Source organism: Carassius carassius, chromosome 8, assembly GCF_963082965.1.
Source record: "Carassius carassius chromosome 8, fCarCar2.1, whole genome shotgun sequence".
Classification (NCBI taxonomy): domain Eukaryota; kingdom Metazoa; phylum Chordata; class Actinopteri; order Cypriniformes; family Cyprinidae; genus Carassius; species Carassius carassius.
The window spans coordinates 18,329,976-18,342,848 of NC_081762.1; the positions used below are offsets into that span (position 1 = coordinate 18,329,976).

Here is a 12,873-nt window from a genome sequence, read left to right on the forward strand (position 1 = left end):
CTTCCTGGTCGCTTACGTCACCACGTCGGTGACGTCACGCCCTTCCATTGGACTGATTACACACGATATTCAGAGTCGCGTACGCTGAACGCGTTCCCCAAAGCGATTCGCCGCAGCTCGAGTTCCTGAAGAGGAACATCAGGTGACATTTATGAAGGAGCTTAATAAGTTAAAAAAGTAAGTCTGTGTTGTTAAATATTAATCATTGTTGTTAAATATAAAACAAACAAATGCTAACCAAGCTTAAAATCCTTATATTCTTAAAATCCTTATATTTTTATAATTCTTCAAACAGCCTGGAAACTGAAGTGCCTCAAATATCTTGTACTCAGTATGTATCATTGTTTTGAATTTTGAACAAACTGTATTGTGGCAAGTAAAATGAAATCCTATATAAAAGACTTCAACATTGTATTCATGTTTACAGACAAGAACCCTGTGAGAATGAGGGCTCATTTGTTGCCCAACCTTGGCCAGCAGTATACAACCTGCCTGTCTTTCCCCCTGAACTGCAAGCAGCTTTGCAGAGGAAGGATTCCGGCTTTAAGAAGAAGTCTCACATCCGTGCATTACTGATTCAAGTGTTGTTTGACAGCATCACTAAGCACACCTGGTACAGTATTGTATTTCATTGTATTTTATAAAAGTTAAATGTATTTTATATTAAAGGGTTAGTTCACCCAAAAATGAAAAGTCTGTCAGTAATTACTCACCCTCATGTTATTCCAAACCCGTAAGACCTTCGTTCTTCTTCGGAACACAAATTAAGATATTTTTGATTAAATCTGAACATGTTGCCTTCTTGAGCATCAGTAAATGTTTTCACCTTACATAATAGTTATGTATGAGTCCCCCAATTGTCCACCATGTAAAAAGATGGTAAGTCACTGTTGGTTCAGATATAAAACGTTGGAAACCAAAGAATGTGCAGGAGCTTGAGGATTTTTCTTAAGAACAGCTTGAGTTGAACTGCTCGAGACCAACAAGGGACTTATGAACAACTATCACAAAACAGAAAGACAGTCATGGATCATCCAGGAAAACGACACACAGTATTAAGACATATCAAGGGTATGTAAACTTTTGAATGGGGTCATTTTTATAAATTCACTTATTATTTTGTCTTGTGGAGAATATATAAACATCTGAAATGTGAAATAGCTTATTCAGGACAGTATTAAATAAACAATAACATACAATTTTCATGATCCCTGTTATTTTGTTAAAATTATTAACATTTTGCATATTCTGCAGGAAGCATGTAAATTCATGAGCACAACTGTGCTATATATATATATATTATAGGGCTGGTAATTTAACGCGTTAATTAGATTAATTAGTTATGGAGAGTTAACAGAAAGTTGAGAGGAAGGAAAAATAATTTTAGTGAACTTCATAAGGAATGGACTGAGGCTGGGGTCAATGCATCAAAAGCCACCACACACAGACGTGTCAAGGAATTTGCTGAACCACAGATAATGTCAGAGTCGTCTTACCTGGGTAAAGGAGAAGAAGAACCGTACTGTTGCCAAGTGGTCCAAAGTCCTCTTTTCAGATGAGAGCAAGTTTTGTATTTCATTTGGAAACCAAGGTCCTAGAGTCTGGAGGAAGGGTGGAAAAGCTCATAGCCCAAGTTGCTTGAAGTCCAGTTAAGTTTCCACAGTCTGTGATGATTTAGGGTGAAATGTCATCTGCTGCTGTTGGTCCATTGTGTTTTTTGAAAACCAAAGTCACTGCACTGGTTTACCAAGAAATTTTGGAGCACTTCATGTTTCATTCTGCTGACCAGCTTTTTGAAGATGCTGAGTTCATTTTCCAGCAGGATTTGTCACCTGCCCACATTGCCAGATGCACCAAAAGTTGGTTAAATGACAATGGTGCTGGTGTGCTTGACTGGCTAGCAAACTCACCAGACCTGAACCCCAAGGTGAATCTATGGGGTATTGTCAAGAGGAAAATGAGAAACAAGAGACCAAAAAATGCAGATGAGATGAAGGCCACTGTCAAAGAAACCTGGGCTTACATACCACCTCAGCATTGCCACAAACTCCAAACTCACCTCCATGCCATGCCAAATTGAGGCAGTAATTAAAGCAATAGGAGCCCCTACCAAGAATTGAGTACATGTAGAGTAAATGAACATAATTTCCAGAAGGCCAAAACTTCACTAAAACTTTTATTATTATTATTATTATTATTATTATTATTATTGATCTTATGAAGTATTCTAATCTGTTGAGATAGTGAAGTGGTGGATTTTTGTTAAATGTGAGCCAAAATCATCACAGTTAAAAGGACCAAAGACTTAAACTACTTAAGTCTGTGCACTGAAATTATTTAATACAAAAGTTTCACAATTTGAGTTGAATTACTGAAATAAATTAACTTTTCCACGACATTCTAATTTATTGAGATGCACCTGTATATATACTGTATATACTGATCAACATAAAGAGATGCCAAGAGGGGTAACACACTGAACCGACAAAACCAAAAAAACAAATCTGTTGGTGGTTGTTGGCACCAGGCCAAAACAGCAAAAAACAATCAATATGAAATGCATGGTCAGAAATTAACGCTAAAACAAGTACTGTACAATCAATCTTACTGACAATGCTTGACTCCCTTTGGACAAATGGACATCAGGGCACACTGTACAATTCTAATGAGGCAATACAAATACACCCTCATCCATCTTCTGTGCCACTGTCCGCAACTAAACAGCATCTTACAGAGAAGCCATGACACTGTGTGCTTCATACCATATTCACTATCCATCGCATCTTTCGGCCACAACTACTGTTACACTGGTGTGAGTGCCCTTGAGTAAAAAATGTTTTGTTCACTCAGTTTAATTCCTCATTGGATGTTATATGAGGGAAGGCTAAAATAAATAATTAAAGATCTTGACCATTTATGCAAACTATAAAATCGAGGCACCAAGCATCTGAGAGTTATAAACAGATCTCAGATTGATGTGACCCTTTCAAAAAATAAAAGAAGGGAAGAGAAATCCTTTCATATCTTCACTATACCATATAATTTCAACATTTCTCTTTAAGGATTTTTTTTTTGCCAGTCTCTAAGTAGATGAGCTTCTCAGCAAACTAAAGAAGCATTGATTAAACCTTCTTTAATATTGCTGTTCCGCCACTTTCAGTAATGAACATTCAAAAGGTTTTAATTGAGTTAAATAACGAGTCATAAAAAATGCAACTGTATTAAAAAGTGGCCTAGTCCATTTGTATTTTCCCATTTCCTGGAAAATTAGATTTATTATTAAATGGGGCCAAACATGAACACTCCAGGCTCTCTGTGAAGCTTTACTGAAAACAATAAATGCGTCTTCTCAAGGACAATTGAGCAAGAATTATTTTATTGTGCAAGACTGAACTTTTTTTATATTATACTCGCCCCCCCGATGTTTAAAAACTGTATGTTCTTTTTCTCCCCATGGTACGCACAAAAAGGTTTGGTAGAGAACATTCACATACATCTTTTACATACAGTACATTATCAACCACTGTCAAGATCCAGAAACAAACTACAAAAGTAGTTTTGACATTATGACATTTGGTTTTGAAACGTGAATCAATGATGTTTGCTGTTACTGACATCTAACCTGCACTAATGATGCCATATTTAGTATACAAATTAGTAGGACTACTTTTATATTACTTTTTAGTAGCTTTAAAGCCATGGAATTACCATTTTTTTGGAAAATAAAAACCTTTCATTTTGGGTTTGAAGTAATTCCTTAAAACTAATGTCCCCCTAAAAAAAATGTATATATATGTACCCTCAGGCCATCCAAGATGTAGATGAGTTTATTTCTTCATTGGAACAGATTTTGGGGTGAACTATTCCTTTAATTCACTTTTTCCTATGGTTCTCTATCTCGTCTGTCTGTCTCTCACTCATTTTGTTTTTCCTATCTTTTTTTAGCAGGACATGTCAGTGCATCTTGGCTGCTTTAAACTGAGAGACAAAGGCTGCATAAGCAAGCAGCAGATCTGTCGTAGAAGATTATTTTGGATTAGAACACAGTGTTTAGAACGGATGTTGGGAAGCCAAGAAACTGCAACTGCCTGTGTATATTTCACATCAAGATGTGTTCTTGCCTGGAAGAATGGTGATTTATTCACCTCAAAAACAAAAAATATATGAAGGCTTTTTGGTTTGTTGTGCCAGTACTATGACACAATGAGCTTGTTGTGTTTTTTCTTGTTTGCTGTTCTCTCTTTTCTGAATAGTGACTGAATAAACATTTCCGTGCAAGAGGATTTGTGTTAATTGCTGTTCATAATAGGTTTGTTTAGTTTTACACCCATGTATGAATCACATTTTATACTCAAACCAATCATGAAATGTGTGCCATCTGATTGTGCGTGGAATACACACACACACATCAACATTCAAAATGGATCTATAAGATATACAGTGCATTATTTATATTTTAATACCTTTTTCAGAAAGACCCAACCCTTTTTTAATTTAAGTGTCTACCTTTCTGAAGCAGTAAATGCTGATGTTCATCATTGTTTTCTATTCAGTTATATATCTTGCAGATTTATTTCAACTGTGATCCTAATTGAGATCTTAAATGCCCTCTTAAAGAACTTAAATGAAGAACTTTTAAAAGAACTTTTTCTCATTAAATTTTCCTAAAACATGTATTGACTGTAGTTTAATCATTTTAAATTACCCTTGAAAGCTAAAGTTTAAAAATAGCTTCTCTAACACTGGCAAAAATGTAACCTCATTCTTTTACCATCTTGATTTAAAGAACCAGACTACATCTGTCATATAAGTCTAATATGAATAGCAAAAAGACCAGGAAAGATAAGCTGCAAGCAGCTTTGATGAAGACCTAAAATTTGGTTTTGATCAAAATCTCTCATACATTTAATCTATAGCAGTATAAACACCTCCTACTGACCATCCACAGGATGAATGTGATTCATCAGAAATCAGGAACTTCGACATGTATTTCGGCATGCTTGTCCCCTCATTGGAAATTCATTGAAGAACATCCAGGAATAGCTCATGTTTTCTTTGGGGGGTATGGGTCTTGAAGACCCTAGGGGTCAGATAATCATGTGGGAGTTTAGTGTGTGTGTGTGTGTGTGTGTGTGTGTGTGTGTGTGTGTGTGTGTGTGTGTGTGTGTGTGTGTGTGTGTGTGTGTGTGTGTGTGTGTGTGTGTGTGTGTGTGAAACGGATATACCGTCTCATGTGTGGCCTCTGGCCAGAAAGTCTAGTAATACATATGCAAAGCAGATCATCTGTGGTGTTGAAAACCCAGTTCAATCCACTCAGCAGCGGGCCAGAGGTCAACACTCGCCAGTGCTCAGGAAGCTGCTGCTCCTACCGCACACTGCACTCAATGACCGGAGAGGGAGTAAAATAATAATTTATACAACATTTGGCCCGCTGGTGAAAGCGTGCATATAGGCATGTCAAGAGGGTCTGTCTAGACCGCTGTTTCTAAGATATAGTAGCCACTTCACTTTTTTCCCCCTATACCTTCTACTGTCAGTTAAATGCACCTTGTGCCAGATGTATGGCCTGTAAAATGAAAAGTGAGCCAACTCATGTGTGTTTTTGACCCTTTTTGTAATCCTTTGGCATGCAGGAACATTTCTGTTATGCACGTATTATACTGAGCCCACTTCGTCTCCATATTTATGGAGCAAACCGATAGGAGGGCTGAATAACGAGACAGACTTTCCAAATGGCCCATAGGCTGGGTGACAAACAGAGTAGGCCAAAGCTGGGACATGTAACATATAAACCATGTTGTTGTTTGTTTAGCACAGAACAGGCATATATTAGAAGCAGGGACGTTGCACAAGATCCCGGGCCCTATGCATAGGCAGTCCTGATGGGACCCCATGGCCCTGCCCATGAAAATATCCAGGTAAATAAAATATATTCCAGACTTTTCAAGGGCCCTCGCTTCCTTTGGGGCCCTGGTAATCAGTACTGGTTTTACCCCCAGTCCGACGCCCCTGATTAGAAGTACTGAGTGTTTTAGAAGACCTAAATAGCAGAATCTGCAAGTGGTGATGTGACAAGTAAGGACCTTCTCTTTGAAATGTAGTGCAAAGGGCACAGAGATAAACTGACTACAAACGCACAATTGATTTGAATTACTGTATGAAAAGACTGTGCCTTAATCTTATCAGACTTTAAAAGACCTTCACTGCAAAAACAACATTATCTCAAATTTCCGAACAATAATCTGCAGGTTTTAACTGTTGGTATCTTTATAAACAGCAATATCCCTGTCAAACAGAATGTTTTCTGAGATAAGCTTGAATTATGTTAGCCAGAAGCACACTGTAACAATGTTTATCAGGAAACCTAAAAAAAAAAAGAGAAGTTAAATAGACTTATCAAAGTCAATATATTATATGATATGACAGGAATATTTTTATTCAAGCATCGGATAAAAGGACCTGCTAAATGAATAAATGTAATTGAAGTATCAACCTGATTTCATTCGATTACATAAGCAAAAGTTATTTTTAAGGGGTTAGATTAGGTAGAAATATATAGGCTACTTCTTTTTACACCGCAGAATCAATGCTGCTGTTTTATGCTCTAAAAATATGATAGAGAGAAATGGATCCGGCTCTTAATGGAGGCCAAATCCGTGTTTTAAAACTGATACTGACAAACTGTCCACCAGCTAAAAAGATCTACACATTCAGGAAATCTTGCTTAAACACATTCAAGATTTACCTCTCTCTTTCTCTCTCCTCCCAAATTCAATAACCATGTGAGGATAATGTTTAATGCAGATTGGGACACATCTATAGTGCAGAAGCATAAATAATGCACATAAACTTGTTCGCAAGTGGTTTGGCTTCAGAATCCAGAATTCACATTAGACATCAAGTGGCGGCCCAAAAAAGCATCAAAATTATTTATTGTACGAAAGTAAACAAAATCCCCTTACAATCAAACACTAAAAATTAATATTTCCAAGAACTCCCAAATTATCCATGACGTAGTCTGAAAAGCTCAAATATTTACAGTTTGGTTTCTAAATGTCTAAATTTCAACAAGTTCATGCTTGGCTGCCTATAATTCACTAGACGAATACATTGTGGTCAACACAAACCATGTTAGTCTGGGTTGTATTTCCTTTCACAACTTTGTTCATGGTGTTCGAGGATGTCACACAAACGTTCAACCTTCTACCAAGAAGAATTTCGTTTTTGTTTTAATTGAAATATGTCAAAGTCTGCACCTCAAATTTCCAGGTCACTAAAACAAGCAGTTTTGGAACACCAACCATGTGATCTGCTTAACCATACCAAATTTTGCAGCATAATACCATAACGTTTGATTGCATGTACAGCCTTTGACGTCAACAAAAATGATTTCTACTTCCTTTTAAAAGTTGATAAGCCTCTTGCTAACTTATCTTGTTAGCTATCATTTAGCACAGAGGTTCCCAAACCAAGCCGAAACCCTTAGATGTAAAATATATCCTTGAAGTCCCCCTGAGATTTAAAAGTAGTATTTCAATCATTTAATAACACATTTGCATATTCACGGTTCTCTGATGTCAGTTAATGAACACATGGCATGCAAATAAACAGATAAAATATTTATTTATTTATTATTTTTTTTTTTTTTGTAAGCTTATTTTTTTTACTTTTTAATACAGGGTTGCAGCACCATGGTGAAAAAAATTATGTTGCATTTATAACATTTTATTTTTTAATTAATTAATTTTCAACAACCCATGAACACCAGCATTCCTTTCACAAACCTCAATTTGGGAAACCCTAATCTAGCAGTTTAGTATTTAGCTAATTCTTTCTAGCTATACATGACCAGGACGAATATGCAACATAATTTGAGAACCACTGATGCAAATGAAAGATGAGAGTGAAACAGACAGAATGAGGTTTAGATTTTTGAAGCTAATTCACGATACCTTCTGCAGCCACTGTGTATTGTTCTCTGTGGCACTTTCTAGGGTCTCCAGCTTCCTTTCCTGCCAGGTGGGTTCTGCGTTGGGCGACTCCGGGGCCGAGGGCGAGTCCCGCTGGAGGGAGTTAGTCACCTGGAAGTCCCCTGCAGGTCGGCACTGCTCCACCTCTGGAAGGATAAAAGTGTAACGGCAGGGGCCATGCTGCACCTGGTGCTGTCGTCTTTCCGAGCCAATAGCCACAGCCACTGCTGCTGCCAGGTAACACAGACACAGCAGCCAGCCCATCCCAGAAAAATGCTGACGGTAGGAAACTTATAATCCAGGGAAGGATGGAATCGCGTGGGCACTCCTCTAGAAGCAGGTCGGATGAGAGCGCTTCGCTCGGATTTGCACTTGTCCAAACTTTTATGAAGTTCGGAGTTCAAGTTCTACTTGCTTCTTTCTTTTTTCCTTTTTCTTTGCTTGATGAGTTGTTCCAGAGAGATCTTATTCTACAACAGCATACTTGTATTGCAGTTTGCCAAAAAATGCAGTAGATTTAAAAGCAACACTGTCCAGATGACAGCCTGGAGGGGGAGATTGTTTCCTATTCCTTGCTTACTTTGCGCTCAGCACAGCTCAGAACTAGAAACATCCTCTCTGTTTATTTACCCTCTTTCTCAGTTTCCCGCGCTGGCTTTGCACCGTCCTCACTCACTCGTTGTGACTGTCCAGGTTTGGGAGTTTTGAGTCTGGGAACTTCTGAACTCAGTGCCAGAGCTTTTTAAAGACTGAATCTAAAATCCCTTCTTTTGACACATAATCACTCAACCCCCTCCTTCATTCTTCCTCTCTCTCCGTCTCTTACATACTCCCCCTTCCCTTTCTCAGCATTTTCAAATGGAAGCTGCAAAAATGCCCACAGCAACCACCACAAAATACCCAAACAGATAACATTCTCTTTTCATTAACCCCCTGCCATCTCTCCCTCAGAGCAATGGCTTATGGGTCCACACCTGCACAGCTACATGGGAAAAGAAGCTGGATACGGGAATGTGGGATGTTAGTGGTGGTTAAAATGGGATTTTTTAAGTTTGGAGGCTATGATCTGATGGTGACCATGCATTAAATAATTTGGTAAAAAATACAGTGGATCTAAAGGTCTGAGATCAAAATCTGAGAAAATCTGGGATTATTATTATTATTATTTTTGATTGTTTTTTCTTTCATATGATATAAATTAAATGTGTGTTAAAAGTTATGCTTATTTTTATTTAAAATTGAAATTGAAATTTATATATTTAAAAATTCAGCACTTTAGTTTTCTAGGTAACTATAATATGAAATGTATAATTGTTTAATATTAATATAACAGTCTACTTGAATTTCCTTAAAAATGTGTTGATAACCACCACAAAAATACATGAGTAAATAAAACAGAGTCATGTGATCAGTCAGAGATCATTCATAAAAGAGACGAGGCACAGAGTCATGCACACAAAATAAAAACACAATTAGGTTTACATATATGACACTAAAATACTGCAATAAACATGAACTAAATCTAAGCAAAAGGGACACCCATAATGTAAATTACAGATACTAAAAAGAGAAGAAACAAAAATGTTTATTTCAAGTATAAATCACATGTGATGCGCCATCTAGGAAATTCTGGGAATTCCCTTCTACTGGTTATTACTGTAAATTATAAGGTAAATCTTAGTTTTTATTTGCAAAAACTGATTTTACAGTATTGTGCTTACAATTTTTCACCATAAATGGGAAGTTCTTTCCTTTTTTCTGTAAAAGTTATATTTTTCTCAGATTGGGACTGCCACTCATTATAGGAAGGTTAATATTTAATGTAATGAAGCTTGCTAAATAAAGCTGAAAGAAGTGCATCAAACCACATCTGCACTACATATGAATTGATTGACAAAGAGTCTGCAAGTTATTTGAGTCTAGCCTGGTGGAATAGCATTCTAGATCGCTCTGACCCAATTTAACCCCTGGCCATTATTCTCATAGTTTACAATGTAGATTTGTGTGTACTATTAAAGTCATCCTTCCATTACTGGTTCCCACTGACTAATACAGCCTGGCCTTTAGACTGCGTGCCAGAAACTGGTATGAATAGTCTCAGGAACATCTGAGAGCTTAAATCTTCCTCCCTCTTTCATTTGCTTTTGCCAGACGCAAGATAAAATCTAACAGAGTCAATCTCATTCACTTAAACTGTTTCCTTTTACACTTTTACATGCTATAATTCATAAATGGTTTACACTTAATGGAAAGTTAGTAGCTATAAAAATCCTGTGGGTATATAATGGTATTAAGTTGCCAACACAAAGAAAAATTAATTGTCTATACATGTCTTTTCTTTGACAGGAGTTCGTCTCCTCCTCTCCCTCCCTCTTCTTATCTTTCTTTATGTCTGTACTGACAGAAACAGGTTCATCTGTCTTGCTAAATTCTTTAGCGCAGCAGCTAAATAAGAACAGTCTGCTGGTAATGATGTGATGCCTCGTGGATCAGGGTGTACTAGAGAGCGTGTGGGCGATGTTTTGCAACTCTCTGAATGCCTTTATTGTCGCAGTGTCCATCATAGAAACTGATCAAAGTATGCATAGCGGTGTGAGGGGGTAGTTGAGGTCACGGCGAAAGCTAAAAGCTATGATCAATTGTGCAGATGTGCGCGGAGAGGCTTCAGAATATGATATGGTTTGTTTAGGTTCAATAGTTCATCATAACAGAACAAACCACTAATTTTCCTACTCTGACTGGTGAAAATAATCTTGTTTTTATCATTGCCAAACTCACTTTCACACTGAGAACCATGTGCTGATATTTTGCTTGAGTAAAAATGAAGTGATTATCACAACATGAACACACGCAATTGATATAAAAAAATAAAAAAAACACAGAAAAAAGACTACAGTTTCCTTGACATTCCATAAAATTTTTTTTATAAAAAAAAAATAAATAAATTGTCAAATTAATCATGGACCCCAAAATTAAAGCAGTCAAGCATATTACATTATTGTGGCAGACAACAGCACTGAATTAGATATTATAAAGCTTAACACTGTCATTATATCAATCTTGAATGGCTCAGATAGAAGGAAAATTACTTATTGCTGAACAAACTGAGAGTATGTTTTTTTTATTATTATTGAAAATGTTTTTTACTATAAAATCATACAAAATTTAGTGATTTTGGCAAAATACATGGAACTTAGTACTGAATTATAATTAATTATTAGTATTAAAATAATAAGATAATAAGCATGTGCACACACACACACACAAACACACAATTGATGTACTTAAATTCTGAATTGATTTTAATTGATTAAGGTACAGTATAAACAACATTTAGCTGTTAGTCAAAACTATCATGTTTTGAACGACCAGTTTTGGTCCATCGAAAGCATCAGGGACAGAAGAAATTTGCAAGTACTTAGTGAACCAGTCCAGTCAGAGCTCTGGGTTTGCTCTACGTCAAAGGGCTGGTATTTTACTAACCTCCCCAAAGGTTCTCAATCGGACAAACCAGTCATTTTGCGAAGTGACATGAACCGGCATCTCTATCAGGGCAGAAAGAGTTTATCTTCTATCTTGGGCCTGTCAAAAGGCAGGCGAGTATTATTTCAGCATGGAGAAAAGAAACAAGCCTTCGGGGCAATATCAATAGCCATTTAATGTCTATTTCGGTGGATTTGTCACTCTACAAACAGCAAACCAAACCAGCTCTCACAGCATGTAAAGAAGACAGAAAACAGTCCCTTATACAAGAACAAATCATTATTGGCCGCTATCCTTATTGTTGTATAAAATCTGCTCAGCATTCCAAAACCAGCATGTCTTTCTTTCTTCTGTGAAACACAAAAGGATTTAAAAAACAAAACAAAAAAAAAAACACTTGGGAGGAACAAAATGAAAGTGGATGGTGCCCAGAGATCCTCAAGCTTCAAAAAGTAAAAAATAATATTTTTTATAGCTTTCTTTGAGGGAAAAAAAATTAAATACAAGTTGTTATTCTGAAATTCTTGCTTGATAGCCATGGCCGCTATTCATTTTAGATATAGCATTAATATATAGCAATAACAGGAAATTATGCATAATTACATACAACTAACCCTAAACCAAACCCTATCATAAGTACAAGTTATTAATTAATATTACTCAGTACTTAATTGTTTAATTACACTGTAACAAGAGCACTTTAAAATAAAGTGTAACCTAACAAAGTTTTTAAAGACATGGTGGTTTTTAAATGATGAACTATTCCTATAAAGGCCAGTCATGTGAATGATGGTATTGCAAACATTTATTGCACTGCTAACAGGGCTGCAAAATGAACTGAAATTATTAAAAAGCTTTAAGTTCACAGTATTGCCTGATGTCATGACAGAAGTGCATGTTTAGCATCAGTTTTTAATTTACAGGAACAATACATGTAAAACGTATTCCTAAACTATAGCAATGGTGATGTCATTCAACGCCTTTAACCTCTGACCCCACTAATGTTTCTACACAAACAAGACTTTATTTCCATGGGGACAGGACAACACTTACATGAAGGCTCTGATTTCCAGCGCCAGGGTAATTTCACCTTTGACAGGTCTTGGCAGGAAAAACCATTATGATCCTTTGTCTTGTCTTTGGATTGTGAATTGTGAAAATGACAGTTTTATTACAAGATCTAAAAATCGTGCCATATATAGAGTCCTGCAGAGAACTTTGATTCTTCTCCAAAAAAAAAGAATTTTCTTAAATTATTGCAAGATAACGTGAGTGCCCTCTAAACTCATGTGAACCCTCAGAACAACATTTAAAAATACAATAAATGGACCTTTACCTGGAAGCTAAGATCATGTAATAGCGAACAGACAGGTTTAATAGTGCCAGTAAAGCAGGACATTACCAAGAGGGGATCCAGATT

General features: G+C 36.6%; 1 protein-coding gene and 1 long non-coding RNA gene across 2 annotated transcripts in view; one reads left to right on the forward strand and one right to left on the reverse strand.

The window, feature by feature from the left end:
• LOC132145442 (angiopoietin-2-like) overlaps nucleotides 1-8,733 on the reverse strand; it is a 61,948-nt gene extending 53,215 nt beyond the window's left edge. The window contains exon 1 of the mRNA XM_059556482.1: nucleotides 7,953-8,733. Coding sequence (XP_059412465.1) covers nucleotides 7,953-8,234 — 282 coding nt within the window. The 5' untranslated portion in view covers nucleotides 8,235-8,733. The remainder of the gene's footprint in view (nucleotides 1-7,952) is intronic.
• Nucleotides 134-554, forward strand: LOC132145443 (uncharacterized). The gene is made up of 3 exons (XR_009434464.1): nucleotides 134-177; nucleotides 296-331; nucleotides 428-554. It is a non-coding gene; the product is annotated as an uncharacterized LOC132145443 (long non-coding RNA).
• Nucleotides 8,734-12,873: the final 4,140 nt, after the last annotated feature.